The sequence below is a fragment of the Hirundo rustica genome, chromosome 9 (genome assembly GCF_015227805.2).
Source record: "Hirundo rustica isolate bHirRus1 chromosome 9, bHirRus1.pri.v3, whole genome shotgun sequence".
NCBI lineage: Eukaryota > Metazoa > Chordata > Aves > Passeriformes > Hirundinidae > Hirundo > Hirundo rustica.
In genome coordinates, this window is record NC_053458.1 from 14,664,877 (window position 1) to 14,682,941 (window position 18,065).

Below are 18,065 nucleotides of genomic sequence, written 5' to 3' on the forward strand. Positions count from 1 at the left end.
TCACTGACAAAACCTTGGGAGCTAAACTGCAGATACCACGTGCAGTTTCTAGCTGAAACCAAATGATAAAGAGAAGCCCTGGAAAATCCTTGAAGAAAAATGAGCAACAGCTTGGTAAAGCTAACCTCTAGATACTGTAACCTCTTTCTCCCATCTTCTCAGCAGGAACTAGAGTAAATCAGGTCACGTAGGGTAAAAACAAGAAGCACAACATAAGACGCAGAAGTATTTTTATTACCATTCACTGTTAAGTCCTTCATAGAACTTACAATGATCTTTATCCAACTGCTTTCTGAAAGCAGCTGAAGCAGTTCCTTCTTTGGAAACCCTTGGCAATGTCCCATGCATTCACCAGACTTTTTTAAAAAAGGCTTTCCTCAATTGACTTATCTTTTGGCCTATGGTTTAAAAGTCTCTTTCGTATATTCCTAAAGCCCAGACTTTTCAGAATAATTCAAACAGCTCCTTCTTTTTAGCATCCTGAACACATCAGTTAAAGTTCATTTAATCTTTTCTTCAAGCAAAAGGAATTGCAGTTTCCATTCTCCCTGAATTATGCATCCCTGGTGCCTAATCCAGCTAATTTTTACCTCTTTGGAAGATGTGATAATTGCTTTATGGTTATTCTTCCCAAAAGCAACTCAGCTACAAGGCACATGGCCTGACTGCAGTATTTTATTGCCATTCACACACTCCCACAGACTGATCATTTGCAGCCTGCTCTGGAGCTGCCATCGACAGCCTGAATATCACTGGTTTTCCTTTGCTGCATTGTAAGGTTATTTTTTCATGGCAAAGCACTTTTTATTTCAGCTTGGTTTCCTTCTGTTGTTTCAAAAAGTATGTGCAACCAGAGAAATTTGCTGACATGTAATTTCTGAAGATTATTTTTCCAGGATTTGTCCTCATGAACTCTGCCTTTTGACACCAGTTGCACATACTACAGCTGACAGTTCTACCCTTGTACTCTCTTTCAATGTGTGTATAAACATCAAGGATTTCTAATTCAGAAGTGTACAGGCAGAATTTCTTTAACAGAGGTGGCAAGCAAAAATCGGAATCAACTTGCACTTAGTCATCCAGAGTGGTGCAGCCTGGGTAAACACTAGCATTATCAAACACTAAAAAAACAGTCCTGGAAAACAACTGTTTTGAGATGTGTTCTGAATAATTTAAAAATTATTTTCTTAAATCAACCCTGACATTTTAACAAACAGATCATTTGTATGAGATGCTTGAAGTTAGTTTCAAATATTTGCTCTCCATCACTAAACAGCATCTTATCTAAGCATAAAAAAATCCAGTTGCGCATGTCAGCAGTCAGGTTTTCCTCCCCCAAAATGTAAGGGGCATTTTCTCAGTAGCTGAAGGGGTTGTTTCTTTTGGCATGGCATCCAAAAGGTTTTGTCTGATCAGCAGTGTACATTTGCTCTGTCTGCTGTTCCCTTGCTTCTCACTGTCTTAACCAAACCCTTTTCAACTGGACCTGAAGGTCCTCCAGTTAACCAAATATCCTGCAGCAAGGAAGAGCTGCTGGATTCTACCACAGCTCGGGGTTCTGCTGAACCAAGCAGCCCCACCTGAATCTGCTCCTTTCCCCTTTAAACAAACACAACGTGTGCCGTAGCCAGAAAAACAGCTTTTGTTGTAGGACTTGGTTAAGGAATTGTGTCTGAAGTCTGACTTTAGGCACATTCCTGATCTACTCTTAGATGTGTGCCATTTAAGCTAACAAGCACAGTGAACATTTAATAAATTTAGTCTACTGTTTCCACAGTGGACAAGCATCCAGAAATATTTTGGCAGAAATATGCTCTGAAGAATCAGCAGATTCATGTGACCTAAGAAATGCTGGCTACTGTGGCTTCTAGCCTACTGAGCTGTATTTCAGCACACATTCCACCTTAGTAGCTGAAAAACCAAGTGTTATAGTCCAATCTCCTGCAGTTGAAATTCCCCTGCTTGTGCAGAGTTGCCATCTGTACTTTTCTAAGCAGGTATTAAGCAGGACCTGGGAACGCTGCTACAGAATAGGAATAACTATTTTGGCACCTCAAACAGCAGTGGCAGACATTTTAGTGAATGATAGGAGATGAATTATATGAGAAGCAAGAAAATTAAAAGAAACAGAAGAAAAATATTAGTACAACCCTTCAGTATCAATAGCAGACAGGCACATGTGTTCATAGTGTAATTTGCTATGAATTCAGCATTTACCGGATTTATTATTGCAAAATCACTTCTTTGTACAGCTTACTCAGGAAATGCACTAGTTATCACTTGGAAAACTGGAATGCTGTGATGGATTCCCCATTGCCAAAAAGCAGTATAATATATTTTAACCATGAACTTAAAAATATGTGTTATATCCTGTAATTTGAAGAAGCCTGTCCATAGAGATAATGAATAAACAGAAAACCATAGACAAGCCCAAAAAGGGAAGCTGGTTAGGTCATGGAATTTTTTAGACATTGGTCTTATTATCATCTTTTTAGCAGCTTCTTTCCCCTTTGTCTTTACTATTAAATAAACTGCACAGTAGTTGTACATTTTTTAACAGCTATTTGTACAGTTCCTCTTTGTATTTAGTGTGACAAAGCACCTGGTAGCACACAAACTCCACAAAGCATCAGTAAGGACAAATGCCTTACTCCATATCTTTTTTTGACTCCATCTCAAAATCTGTCCCAGCAATTGGTAGCACTTGTACTTTGCTCTTGTACTTTGTTCTACAATCTTTCTTCTGTTTTTCAAATTTTTGTTTGTTTGTTTTGTGTGTGGTGTGTTTGATTTCAGAGATGTCTTCATGGCACCAGAGCCAACACTGAATAGCAGGGAGTGGATTTACCTGGGAATTAAGAATCCATACACCATGTGCATGCCAAGGGAAAGAGAAATTACTTGTTACAAACAGAAGCAGTGGATGGAGAAGCTGGAAGCAAGATCTGCGGCCAAAGCATACAGGAGTGAATATTTTGCATCAGGACTCATGTCTGGAAAAGCATTTTATGCATATGAGAAAAAACATCTTTTTCCTGTTAGTACTTTTCAATTATTTTTGGAAAAGCTTAATTGCTACAGACTGCAGTGGTGAATAAGGTGAAGGAAAGGGCTTTTGAAAGGTCTAGGAGTTGAGTGTGCTTGTGTCTCCTCTTGGTGTTTCACTACTGGCCTCAGTGACAACAAAATATATATTATTGCTCTAAAGATCATGTGGGCACTGGTCTTCTGCTGCCAGATAGTGCAAAGGGAAAAACAGATCAAGGGCCCGTGAAGCTCATTTGATTAGACACATGTACATAAATTAGAAAACATTCTACAATACATAAGTAAAAATAAGAAATATTTATCAATGACTTAGAAACTATTTCAGTTTTCAGGTATTGTGTGCCATCCTGTATCACATGTAAATTCTCCAAATATCATATGTGGGAAATGGTAATTAATGATGGGCCATAATTATCTTTCTTTATAACATTGTAACAGGGGTGCAACATCCCCTTGTTTGGCATGGAAAATATTATTTAATTCTTGCAGCTTGACCCTAACTACAGTTAGCTAGCTGGTATGATTATTTTATTCAACATCACTGCAACATATCATCATGGATTATGTGTTTGACACATAATCCATGATGATATGTAATAATTTTAATATGTGTTAGTAGCTGCTACACAGAATGGAGCTCTTTCAGTGGTGAAAGACATTATGTTCATACAAAATATCTGAGTTGTGGAAAATTTGTCCACTGAATTCAAGTTCACCAAGGAGGGAAAAAAAAAAAGGAAGAAAAAAAAAAAAACAACAAAAAAACACAAAAAACCCAACCCACACAACACTATGTCAAATCCAGAAAGTTAAGGCTAAGTAACAAGCTTCTGTGACTGTTTCATGTACCATTCTTGATGTAATGACTTAGGACTGAGCCTAGCTTTGTCTTTTGTTGAGGGTGTTGGTGCATGTGGAACTGTACAACACAGTAAATGCTATCAGTTTTCCCTAAAATGATACAGGCTGAAAAACAGAATTCACTTTAATAAAAGCTACCCTTAGAGATATGCAGGATAACTTTCAAGGGGCCTTACATCATACCATGGCACTCTTGGTTGCTATGTAAGCAGATACTTTTAACTGACTGAGAGTCCAGCCTCTCAGTCCCCTTCCCCAGAGCACAATCTCCAAATTGCACACTGGAGCTGGACTTGACCAATGAGCAGTTTGTAAAATTTCTGCAGTAACCAGCCATTTGATGAGTTGCCTCAGGTACATCTGCTCGGTATTTTGCAGACAATGGGGAGCTAACTCTGACTAGCAACTAAGGTGAACAGAGTTTTTTGAGTAGTACAGCACTAAGCCCAAACCAGTGTGTGGTATCTCTCCTCAGCATACATTAACTCTAGAAATAAAATCAATTTAATCACATTCAACACAATCTTTGGGTAACTAAGCATGGGCCAACAAGCTCACATCTACTCAGAAATCCCAGACAAAAATTAAAAATACAAAAGGGCAGAGAATGAAATTAAGTAGAGAGAATTGCAAAGAGGAATGTTTCAGTGACAACAATCAACTAAAAAGGAACATACAGTGGAAGAACTGAGAGAGATAAGGCCTTTAAAAAACCTAAGGATAGGAGACTGTGGATCTCAAACTGAAAAACAACACACTACTGTAAAAATGAGCACATCTGTGCAAGAAGTAGGCTTGTAAGAAGCAATGTTTCCTTTCCCCCAGTATTCTTAGCAGTTTGGGCAGTAGGCTAGAGTCACAGATGTTTGGGTGAATTGGAAACAGGCTACAGGGGAGTTAGAATGTGACTTAAATTATCTCAAAAACATGACAGGCTAATTGAATTGGGACTGTTAAGGCTGAAAAGAAAGAATGAAAGAGGCACAGAATAACAACCACCACATGTAAAATGCTGTTTCCAGCAGAAAGGAATCAGGTTACACAACTGGAGGAACTTTTTAAAAAATAGAGAAGCCCTGGTCTTGGAGCTTTTTAATAACTGGTTAGACAAATATTTGACAGAAACTATGTAAAGATAACAGATCCTACCTAGGCAGAAGAGGATGGACTACATGTCACCACAAGATCACCTTGAGCTCTGTGATTTTATGGAGCGTAGACAGAACAAGCCTGAAAAACACATCTCAGGCTAAATGTAGCCTCTCAAATGATTTAACTGGAAAAGGATCATTTGTTCAATTACACAGACGTGCCCTGGAAAACCCCTACAACCACTTCCAATATTCCCACAACATACTGGGAGAAAAGCAGAATTAATTTTGGAAAATGAATAAATTGGGAAATTTCTTTACATAGTATCAATCTTAAAGACTACAAAGGTATAATGGACATACTACAGCTTTGAATACAGGCAAGCTTCATCATACAATGTCTGCAACAAGGTAGTCATTCTCTCTCAAATAAAACAGAATTAAAAATTAAACCAGAAAGTGAATTCAAGCTTACTGCTTCACCAGTTTTTCCAAGGTTTCCTTGGTCTCCTTGTTCTCCCTGTTAAATGTAGAAAACAGATGATGTAGTTCACTAGAAAAGTAATTTCTTTCATATGTGTATACTTAAAGTCCTCTGTTTTCCTAGGAGCCTCTTTATTTTCTAAATTACATCTGCCAATTAAAACTTTAAAAGCTAAAATTAAGTAACCCAAACAATTTTTGTCAGGGCCTTATTTTGATTTGGTTAAATGATGTAAGGTATTCAGGATGTGTGTGCAAAAATAAAAATTATCAATTAAGTGCTCACGAAACACATTAGGTCAGCAAATACTATAAATTAATTTTTTTTTAAATTTAAATCTTTCAGCAAATTACCTTTACTATTTCACTACTGCTTCAAAGGTAAATGCTGTGCACTTTATTGATAACAGTAATTTGGTTATGAAATATTAGGAAAATTTGCATCTTCTCCCCCTTCACCCAGAATCTTGAAATTGTCATTACATATTAATTAATTCTGTTCTCCAAAACAACACTGTTACATAACTGCAACATTTTGCTGTGTATTTCTCAGGTGGAAGCTGGGTGTACAAGCACTGTTGATTATCTGGCTGTGACTATGATCTCAGTTATCTAATAACTCATGAACAGTTATTCACGTACTGTAATTTATGCAGATTGCAGATCAGCACAGGGAAATTCTGCTGCCACAAACTCTTCTTTTGAGCTGCAGCACTTCATCTCATCCCCATTCACATTTCCATTGTGAATGCCCTGAGTCCCTTGTTGCCCCTGGTCCAGCACCCTCCCATTCCCAGGCTGTTTGATCTCATTTTAGCAGGTATAGTCTTTGCTCACACATCCCTGTCACCTAGACCTGCACAATTTTCTCCTTTTTCAAAATGGGATCTTGCAAGAAAGCAGAATCATCAGTATGATATATATTTACATTCTTTGGAAGCATGTATGCTCAAATCCTTCCACTGGTACGTCACTATAAATAACTGTGTATAACTCTACTCAAAATGCATTCTATTTCATACATAAAATATCACTTACCTTTAAACCTTCTGGTCCAGGATCACCTACATAACCTTGCTGTCCTGGCTTTCCCTGAAATAAGGATCAGAATAAAATATTGTAAATATTTTATTTCAAAGAGATAATTTCATCCCAGTTTATCTATTTATCAAAAATGTACTAAAAATATACATTTTCTAATATTTAATACAAAAATTTTAAGCAAGTATATTTAGAAATCTATATCTGAAAATGCACTGTTGAATATTTCATCAAATACTGGAACAGTAAGCAAAATTTGTATTAGGCCTTACAGCAGTTAACACTACGGAAAAAGTGTCACAATGCAAGATTGAAACATATTCAATTGCCCTTTGAAAAAAGTATTAGGGAGGCAAAAAAAAGGCGAGGCAACATTCTCTCCTGGTTAATTCCAGCAGAATAGGGACTCAACACTAATAAAATCTGATGCTTAGACTTCAGGGACAGGTGTCATAACTGTCCTTCCTCAACCAGATAAAATCAGCTCGAACACCATCTCCTCTTTTCTCAGAAAACTGATGATTTTGAGCCTCATTTTTCTCCACTAGCATTTTGCTGCTGACAGATCTTGTTGCTACGATATTCTGGTAATAACACTATTAGCCAGAGGAGATACAGCAACATCAATCAGAGCAGGAGGCCACAAAGGATCTTCGAAGCACAGTACCATGTGCATCCCTCCCTTTGTCCTCACTCACACAGACCACAAAGGCACACACCCTAGAAAGCTTTCCCCCTGAATTTTCAGTTAGATGTTTATAACTTAATCATGTCTCCCTTTTAAGAAATTGTTTTCCCTCCCAGTATATTTTACTTCCTCTACATAAAACATGGCCTAACCATTTGGCTATCTGGAGAGCAGAGCTCTGCTTAGATAAACTTTCCCCATCTGTTGTGAGTAAAAGGCCCCAGCCCAGCAAATAAAGGTCCAGGGGACTGGACCTGGCTCTTGGGCAAGTTGCTGATGAGATCACTGGAGGCTGACAACTGGAGAAAGAAAATTAATTCAACATTTTCATGATTCAGTATCAAAACCATGCAGATTTGTGCTTAAAAAGAAATTATCAGGGGCATTCCACATAAGCTGTCCTGAGAAAAGATCAACTAAAGCAACAGATAATAAAAGGTTCCTTAAAAAGAGACAACATTTTTCCATTTGGCTCCTTTGCTTCAGCTGCTCTGTGCCTGTCTTTCAGAGCACATCAGTGTTAGTTTCTAGGCATCTGAGAAATTTTCTATATGGCTTAAAATTATATTGTCTTAGCAGGTTCCATGACTTCTAATATTAAGCCCTTTCTATCACTCTCCTTCTCTCTGCCTATGTGAGCGATTTCATTTTGCCCAACAAGTTCCAACAAACGAAATCACTTTAGGATAATATTTTTGGTTTTGCCAATGGACTAAATTATGGTACAGCCAGGAATGCATGGAGAAAAGACCATGAAGAGAAGCTCTGAGAGAACCAGATAACGCAAGTCGTTTCTTTCCACAAGGCTTAACAAAGAAGCAGTGATGAGCTTCTGCAGGTCACTACATGCTGTTTAACCACTTCATTGTACGGAAATTTAAGGTCTTTCTATAAAGCAAGACTGTAACATAAAAATGTTTTAGGTGAAATTCATCAAAAGAAAACTAGTGGCCCCTATTAACTACCTTGATAATTTTAAGTCTTATGAGAAGTGAGCTGAGTTACAGCTTGTAAAGGTTTCTTGGCTGTCATTCCGCTGCTATGTACTAGCTGCAAAGGACATAGACCAGATGGAAGCTGATCAGAAAATGGAACAAGTGGATTTAACTGGTAAAGCAATCTGAAACACATGGATTTGGCTTTAAACAGAAATACAATACATTTACACATGGAGGAAAAGTCACTGACAAAAGGTTAAACAAGGGATGGCTGCTTTTCTGCTTGCAAACCTCCGAGAAAATTCCTCTTCCAGGGCAGGGTAATCCCAAAGGAAATGTCTGTTTCCTAAAATATTAACTGCAAGTTCTACCCTTCTCTTTCAGGAAACAGCAACCAAGTGTACTTCCTTTCACCTCACAACTGGCAGGTACATGGGTGTGTATATATTAATATAAATATCTCTCACCATCACTCTATTTCAATCCCTCTGTAAACTTCCCACATGCCTTCAGCCCACAGGAAGGCACTTCCAGAAAATACTGCACTGGGGGTGTGGGGCAGATTTGAGAACATTTTCCACTATCATCAGGAGAAAATGTTCATCTTAGGACTATATAAATTCCAATAAATTCCAGCTTCTGTTTAGCACATGTAGGGTCACAAAGGAATCAACTTGTGACAGTTCCCTTTTACTTCCAGGTAATTTTAAAACCACGTCCACTCTTTTAAAGGCATTTTCTTCTTCAGCAATGAAAATAGAAACAAAAAAACCAAACCAAACCAAACAAAAAACCCACAAAAAACCCACCAAAACCACAAAAAAACCCCAACCAAAACCAAAACAAAACAAAACAAACCCCAAAAAACCCCACACCACCAAAAAACCCCAAAAAAGTGCACCAATGCTTACATTGATTGAGCTGAGCTACACTGACAGTTACAGTGTTAATATTTGGATAGCCTTTGAGAGAGAGGGTTAAGTGTGAGGAAACCGAATAAACACAGTCACATCTTTAGTATGGCAACCCCTGTATTTCCACAGAACAAATAAGCAAGCACACACACACACAAACAAAACAAAACAAAAAAAAACCCAACCAAACAAAAAAACCAGCTTTCTTTTTTTTAATGTAGAAAGATTAATTTAAGAGAATGTAAGTATTTGATTTCGGAATAGAATGGGTGGGAAGGTTTGGAAAGAATGAATGAAACATCAAATGATGTGACTAGATTCAGCTCAAACACCTCTTCCAAACCTTAAACAGACTGAGGTCTTTGGAACTGAGATATATCCTGAATAAACAGGGGAACACCCTCAGTTTTGTCTTCAGTTGCTTTAGACACATGGGAATTCTTTTTTGAGTTGGGACTGAGAACCCCTGTGCAGGTTCATATTCAATTCTGTTCCAACTGAAGTTGATCTATTTCGATGGCAGCATTGGTCAGATGGGTCCCAAGGGGTTTTGGTCTCTTTCATGTTTTTTAAAGCAAATGTTAGAAACAAGGGCAGGGGAGGGAGGAGGGAGAAAAATGAGGTGAAATTTTACGGCTGCCAGCTTGCCACATGCCTAAATCCGAAGCAGAGATTGGATATTTTGACCTGAAATTGGAAGAGATGAGGATTCCAGAAGCACTAGAAACCTGCTCCATTTTTGTTTCATAAGAATAACAAAAGGTTTACAATATATCACCTACAAGGGTACTTTACTTACTTCAGACAAGTCCCAGAAAATTAAGGTAACGGTGGCTGAAAAGAGGATTAACCTATGTAACCATGCCCACAAATCAAGTCTGTGGGGCAGGAAGCAAGGTTGTAGTGAGAAAAACTCAGACAAGACTTTCAGATAGAGCAGGCAGATGCTAGAAAAAAGGCCTGTAAACCAGGCAAACAACTGAAGCAGACTGATGAGGAGAATGAAGAATTCCCACTCCTGGGGGCCGCAAAACACAAGTTAAACACATCTGTCAGCTAAAGACAGAGCTGACAGCTGATGGTGCCTTGGGGCCATGCACGGCCACACCACTTCTTCAGGTCCCTCTCAGGGACCTCCTTTGCCCCCATGGCTTTTTAATTAGTGCAGTGACAACACAATTGTGATAGTGTTTACTTTCAGACGTAACATTCACTTTTATTTAAAACTCCTTTCATGGAAAATGGAAGCAAAGGCTATGTAAATCAAACGAACATCAAATTGCAGCCAAGGAGGCATAATTTACAAAGACAGATGTGTTCAGCAGCTCACTGACTCGGTCCTGCTACACTACGTGAGATTTCAGTCGGGGTTGTGACTCTCTCGCCGCCACAATCACACAAGTGTGTGTCACATGTGGGAGCGAGGCACCAAGGACAGGCAGAGATGGAGCAGAGTGCAGAGCAGCAGCACAGACAAGTTGGCCTGGAGCTGTGAAACAGCTGGAGTCAAGAGACAACATAGAATCCAGGCAAGAGCCTGTGGGCCCCTGGACAAGGAGGAAAAACAGGCAGAGCTGCCCTTCAAGTAAAATTCCCTTTTCCCCTATCTCTCATTTCAGAAGGAGATGTTAGCCAGCAAAGTACTAAAAATGTCTAGAGACAGCAATCCTGGGGCTCACTTCAGATGCACATACTCGGCTCTCAACAACTTGTTGTGAGAGAGAAACCAGAGAGCCGTAAGACATGCCAGTGATGCGCGCATATCCCACTGAGAGAAATAAAACCCCAAATAATTTAGGTCAAATTGACCCAAAATAGATGAAAAATATTTTTAAGTTTGCTAGGTTACACAAAAATTTTTCCTCTTGGGTCACTTTGACACCAGCTGATGGTGGCCCGTGCATGCCCGGTGACGTGGAGGATGTGAAGGTAGGTGAGGTCTCATCGCCCGTGAGTCACCCACTACAGCATCTTCTTTTCCAACTGCCACAGCACAACATGGGAGTTGCTGCCATGAAGCCCTGCCCAAGGGGGAGACTCAAAGGATGATGCAGCCGAATAAAAATTTCCACAAGGCTCTCGGCAGAAGCTCAGACAGATTGAACTCAGTATTGAACTAAGTTACAGAGAATTTTGAAATTCTGTTTAATTTTTTGCATGTTTTCCTCAACTGAAAAACAAAGACTTTTGTGGGAGGGTTTTGTGTTTGGTTTTTTGCCTTTTTTATGTTTTGGTATGGGTTTGTTTGTCTTAACACCTAATCTATGTGGCAAATAAATATTACAATATAATTTTTAACAGAGAGCAAATTCCCAGCTTTGACTAGCTACTGAACAGGAAAAATAACGCAGGCATATATCCACTCCAAAAACAGAAAACAGTGGAAAAGACTCCCAAACTCATGCAAGAAATGGGAAGTGATCCAGAATGAAAGCCAAGTCAGTGATTAACACACATAATCAAATCACACAAAGGCAGAAGAGCAAATTGCATTCAATAAACTTAGAGACAATCCTGTAATCCCTAGTATCCATCAGTATCCATTTTAGCATAGAAATTTTCTAAAAATAAGCTTCATGTCCACTGAAATACTCTTAGACAATAGCATATTTTTATATCTAACAAAATAATTGGATGATAGTTTTAAATTTCTATCTTTTAAAACATGTCAGCATAAACAGCATTGTGATGTTCCAGCTTTATTGTTTTCAGTAACTATCTGCCAGGTTTCTGGTAGATTTCTTAAAGCTTACATCCTTTATATTTCTGCTTGTGAGCTGAGTAGGTTCTTCCTCAGTTGAAATATTTTGATGTATCAGCTGCTTCAGTCCCTAGGAAGTGCATGGCTGTTTCACCTGTTTCAGAGGAGCACTATATTTTGTGCACTATAGCAGTGATTTCCTTTCAAACACTTTGTATGGCAAATTATTTTCCCTCCCAGCTCTGATTTGAGCATGTCCTGAGGAAAAACATAGATTCATTCAGGAGATGCCATTTTATCACCGTCACTTCTCACAGTAAACTTGCATTTCAGTAATTCCACTGAAAAATAGCCTGCCCTAACAAAATTACTTATACTTACTCTTGGGCCGACTCCTCCAATAGGTCCAGCTGGTCCTACTTCTCCCTAAAAGAAATCAGGATTTCAATGATCTTGATGACAAGTCTAGTTTTAAAAAAGGAAGTCTGTAGATAACTGTTCATATTTATTACATCATCCTAAGTTTCATATGTGTTTGTCTGAGTCCAAGTCTGATAGAAACACCTTGAAACAGACCATTTTGCCATTGGGAGCTTTCACTCACTCAGTATCTGTCATAGAAGCCCATCTAGAAGTCTAGAGGTCTGTCTTCAGAATCGTCAACTATTTTTAATGTTAATTATTTTTAGCATACAAGATATAAGCTTTTATTTTTATGATGATGAATTAAGAATACTTAATGAATCTGTAAGATGAAGAACTGTCTTTCTCCCCTTTTGGTTAATAGAGGTCTAAATGTTTCTTAAGAGTATCTAGGACACTGTAATTAAATTGGTATATTCTTTCTATTTCCATACTGCTAACCTCCTTCCCTCGCATCTCCCCAGTTTAACTAAAATAACCACATCCATCTCTGGACATATATTATCTGAGATTCCACTGAAATTCAAATAAACCACATAATGGACGCACAGCCCCATAAGGCTGCTAAAAACTTTCTAAAAAACTTCACAAAATGCAAATAAACTTCAAATTTTGCATGGCAACACCACACACACCTAACCATTTTTTTCTAACCCTCTTAATACCTCACAAAGTTGAAGCATAATCTCTTAATTGCATAATTTTTTCATCTTACCTCAACTCCTTTGGGGCCTTGTGGCCCTGGAGGCCCTCGGTCACCCAGAGCTCCCTAAACATCCAAACAAACACAGTGAGAACTTACATCAACTGACAACTGTGTTGGTCTAGTTTCTCTCCTCTTACAAACCTGGACTAAAACCCAAAACTGAGGTAGCAGACTTGATCTCTTACCACTATTCTATTTCCCATAGAAAGCCAGGCAAAGATGTAGAAAACCAAGCATCATAAAAATTTCTACACTGACTTGGCTGAACCTTTATTCTTTTAATGTTATGAGAAGGAAATAAAATATTTGAATATGATATAACAATTTTTCTCTTTTTGAAGAGGTAAAGCACACTACCATATTAAGATTAAAGCAACACCAATGTGCAGATCTTGTATTAGGATAAAAAAGCACGTGTTGACAACATTGCAATGGAAAGAAACTACAAAGTGAATTTAGGCCACTATATTGTCCAAAACTACTTGTGATTTTCAGCCCTTACTTTTCTATTAGGATTATAGTCAGCTACCCAGAGATAAAGCATCTTAACCTCTGCCAGCTTTGAATTTTCATGATTGCTCACACCAACGTTTTCAAAACTTTGTTAAAAAGACTTTGCAGCTAGCAGTGTATCAAAAACCTCGGGCATCTCAATTACAATGGGATAATTGGGTAAAGCCCTTGACCTGGCACAGCACAAAAAAAAAAAAAAAAAAAAAAGTATAAACATATTAATGTTCTGGGAAACCTAAGCTTAACAATATCAGATAAAGCAACAAGGACAAAGAAAGTGCCCTTTAGGAAAGATATGATTATTCTCTGAAGAAAGCAATGGTGGGAAAGTGTAAGCCTTATTAACTGCGTACTAATGAAGCTGAAGTCTAGACATTGGTCCAGGCATTGGTCCAGGCATTGGTCCAGTAACAATTTACTCAGCAGGCAAAGTAAAATGGAAGAGAAAAATGGAACAGGCCATCTGATGATAGTGAATTTGGGTGATGATGATGGTAGGAGCCCAACCCGTCAGTCTGGGAAGGACTGGGGTGGAGTGCTGCTTGACATACACCACAGAGATGACAGCAGGCCTTTCAGCAGCACTGCTAAGGAATATTCTTATGTGGTTAACAATGACATTTTCTCATTGGCATAACTGTTGTTTTGTTCTAACAGCAAAGCCTGGTAGGGGATAAGGATTTCAGCGCACTGTAACTGCACAGTGGAAATGGCACCAGCACTGCTACTGTACACACCCTTCCACTGCACTTAACTGAATCCAGAAAAATGTTACAGACTGTAAACTGAATATTAATACCAAATGACATTTCCATCTCCTCCTTGGGCTTTCAGGCAAAAACAGAAAATGAAGGTAGTCATTACATATGTGCCAAAGTGTCTGGAAAGAAAGGAGAGTTAGCAAATGGGGTATCCGGTATTTCACATGTTTAACTTCCTAGTTGACCATCCCTTCCAGAAGAGGTGAAAGTCCTAATAATCACGTTATTAAAATGTGTTACAAAAACAAACATAAGTTAACAGGGGAAGGAAGCTCTTAGCTTCTTCCATGGTACAACACACACTGTTGGAAAAACTACAGTGCTAGTCAGCATATTCTGACCATCTTTTCCTCTTACTTTTCTTGGTAGAGAGCATAAATACTTGCAAAGAATAAAATAAGGAATAAACAAAGGTGTTTCAGAACTTCTTAAACACATTCTTATTCCCTTTTTTAAAAATGTGTGTTTCATTTTTTTGTTTTTAGTAAGTGGTGGATCAAGATCAAACATCTTTGAAAATGTAGTTTCCAAGCTGAGTAATATTCTGTAGACCAAATTACACAATAAATCCTTCAAACATTGATTCAGAGAGATCAGATTTGCTGATTATTTCACTATTTTGGGGAAAATTTACAATCCAGAACTTCTAGTGGCATTTAGAGACAGCTGATCACACTCAATAGAGCTTAAAGTTCCAAGAAGTTGAATTTATCCTACACCAACTGCTAAAAAATAAAGCTTACCCTGCTTACTTGGCTTTTAAAATGGGTATTGCTTCTGAGGAAGCATAAACAAAAACATGATGGAAATAGCAGCATAGTGAGAACAGTTTTCTAAAAATAAAAGCTGGAGGAAAATTTTAGAACTGCAGTCAACTCAAGGCAGCTGGGAATCCCCAAAGCCAAACATTTCCAAAGTTATGCAGACCTTCTCCCTCAGTACTGGGAGCAGTATAAGAGTTTTTCCAGTTTGGTAATCCTCCTTTTCAAATGTAAGCCATCAGTTCTCCCTGACTAGGGCAGGCTGTCTAAGCTTTTTGTCTCTAGCACCAAATGTGCTTGAGAGCACCAGATCTGGTTCAGCTGTGTAATTTCTGTATCAAAGGAACAAGGAGTCTCAAACTTTGTGGTCCACCTCTAAGTAATTTTTTTCTCTGGAATCTGAGAAAAGGCAACAAATCAGTAACATGTGTATTAAACATCAACAGAATCCTAACAAAAACTCCTCGGATATAATGTGCAACAATACAATCCCACTGAAGAAACTGAGCAGCAGGGATTAGATCTGTTACATCATTCATGTCATTCATTCGACTGCAGATCAAGAATTGTCGTAGTTCTCTTCTGGCATTTTTCCTGGACCCTAGACAGAATCTTTCATCACCACAGGGGATTTTTTGTAAACAGCTTGGTAACTCAGAAACACGAGAGCAACTGCCACTGCAGTGGTCAGACATACTCATTCATATAGGACTGCTAACGTTATGCATACACGCATATAAACAAGTTGGCAAAGCAATAAATCAGAATTGAAGGTGGACACCCTCTAGAAACACATTTTAACTTCTCCTCAATTTGCCCCATCAGATAACTAGCTCTCAGCCTTCCTAGTCAATTCATGTCTATTTTGGTAAAAGGCTCTTGACACAGGTGAAAGAGAAGAGATACAGAAAATATTGGCTATGGCTTCAGCAACTGGATTATTTGAGAGGTTTCTTAAGAATGATCACTTTTGGCATGGAGGTATTGTTACAATCTTTCAGGTACAAATAAGACCATAACTTCAAAATATTCACTGCTTCCCTTCCTATGTTTTCTTGAGTAGTCTGCTACAGAATTCCACAATTCTCTCGACAGAAAAAGTTGTCATTTCCATGTCTGTTTATTCATAGACAACCTGTATGATTTGTTCTTGGACAAATCACATTGTTGGTCTTGCACAGTTCTTTTGCATCACCAGTTTCTGCCCTCTGTCTACTTAAAGGTCAAAAAAAGTCTTCATTTTGGTCTAATAAACAAACGGTCTCTCAGAATAAAACCATACAAGTATTATTTCTGCTTCTAGTCTCAGTTGATCGAGTCTCTCTGGAATAAAAATGCCCAGTAATGTACTACAGAGATAAAGCCTTCTAATGCTTTGAGCAGTGGCATTAATGAGACATTCTTGCCTCATAGAAATTGTTCTACAATTTCACTTAATTTCTAACTGCATTATTGTGCTTTTATTCCAGAGGGATCTTGCAATGTCTTCAGTCTAAGTTTATAATAGGATTTATTGTTTTATTCTTTGCATGAATACATCTGAAATACCTGAAGTGGAATGAATTAGCAAAAAGTGCATTTTTTTAGATAACCTAAAGGTGCTCAACTTTGTTTCATATATTGATTTCATTCTGCCATACTTGTGCCTATTTACTACAGAAAACACAATGTAAGAATAGTCCTAAGGCTGATGAGTGAGGAGCTTCGTTGGTACCTGCCTTTCAACAAGTAGTCAATCTTTAGATATTATTCAATCATTTTCCTCTGGGGTAATTTCTGACCCACCAGCACTTTTTGTATTAGTCTCTGGCATTTCCAAATTCAATAAAAATTTCCTATATCTACTTTTATTTAAAGTTTCATTGAAAACTCTATCCAAGTGAATAATTACCTAAATTTGGCCTAAAATCTTAATCTACTGAAGAGCAGAAGCTAAATTATTCTGGCACATTTTTGTAGATAAATTTTATCCTTTATTGTTATATCTATTATTTTATCCGTAATTTAATCAGGCATGTGAATTTTGCACATTTTCCATATCCTCAACCACTGTTTCTTTTAAAAATTGTTAAAACAATCTTTGTGCAGGTGGAGCCTGCCTAGTACAAAGATCTGCAAACATTTGGCATGCATTTTATTTAAATACAGGAGAAACATATGCTACTTTCTAGCTACATAGCATTTTCTCACACTTATTTTGCCATTACCTGCTTCCACCTGACACAGTAATTACTCTCAGAATTGCATGGACAGTATTAAACATGCAAGTAACTTCCTCATATAAATACCTGAGGCAAAGTACTTGCATTCTGGCAGTAATAATATATTCTCACAATGCCAGTGTCCATCTCTCAGAGCCTTTTCCTCAGAGATTAACACTATTTACTGTTATTTTTAATAGGTTTTCATATAATCTTACCTTAGGACCTTCAGGGCCATTTAATCCAGGTACACCAATATCTCCTGGAAAACCCTAAAGAAATCATACAGGCAAATGATTTGCAGAGTAGGAATGTTTTCAATGTACGTGTTTTGATTCTGTTCATTCATTTAATAAACCCGAGTCACAGAAAAAGAAATAAATTTGTTCTACCATCCCTAAAAATGTCAAAATCCATTATGTTTCCTTGAAAAGACTTGGAAAAGTGACAGATTTTAGGCAGCTTTCATTAAACTCAATTTAGCAGATGTCAGCATGGATTTAAATTCTCTTAGGATAAGACGCTTTATCCGCTAAGCAATGTTTGAAATTAAACCACTGGATTTGTTTGGAGGCACAAAAAATCACCACAAAACAGCCAGCACCAGGTTCTTCACTTATGAATTCAACTATGCTTCCATAAGTTTAGAGAGCAGCTGAAGCCCTTTAATCCATGGCCACACACTAAGGACAAGATCACTGCAACATTAAGAAAAAAGGTAAGAAAAGCCTTTTGCCTCCAAATCAGCAGGTGATAATCTAGGTCTGGCTGGTGGCCACTGAAGGTCATCAGCATGCAGCATTACTCAGAACAGGCCTTTGAGAAATAGACTCTAGCATAGGTCAAGCTGTTAGTAAAGAAAAGGTAAATAAGCACAGAAAAGGAATCAACTAAAATTATCACTGTCAACCACCTGGCCAGTAGGCATTGAGTTG

At 38.0% G+C, this 18,065-nt stretch overlaps 1 protein-coding gene across 1 annotated transcript in view; it reads right to left on the bottom strand.

Moving 5' to 3' along the window:
• COL24A1 (collagen type XXIV alpha 1 chain) overlaps positions 1 to 18,065 on the bottom strand; it is a 125,307-nt gene that overhangs the window by 48,836 nt on the left and 58,406 nt on the right. Inside the window, exons 20-24 of the mRNA XM_040073273.1 lie at positions 17,349 to 17,402; positions 12,904 to 12,957; positions 12,147 to 12,191; positions 6,522 to 6,575; positions 5,476 to 5,520 (exon numbers count right to left, since the gene is read on the bottom strand). Of these exons, the coding sequence (XP_039929207.1) occupies positions 5,476 to 5,520; positions 6,522 to 6,575; positions 12,147 to 12,191; positions 12,904 to 12,957; positions 17,349 to 17,402 (252 nt within the window). The remainder of the gene's footprint in view (positions 1 to 5,475; positions 5,521 to 6,521; positions 6,576 to 12,146; positions 12,192 to 12,903; positions 12,958 to 17,348; positions 17,403 to 18,065) is intronic.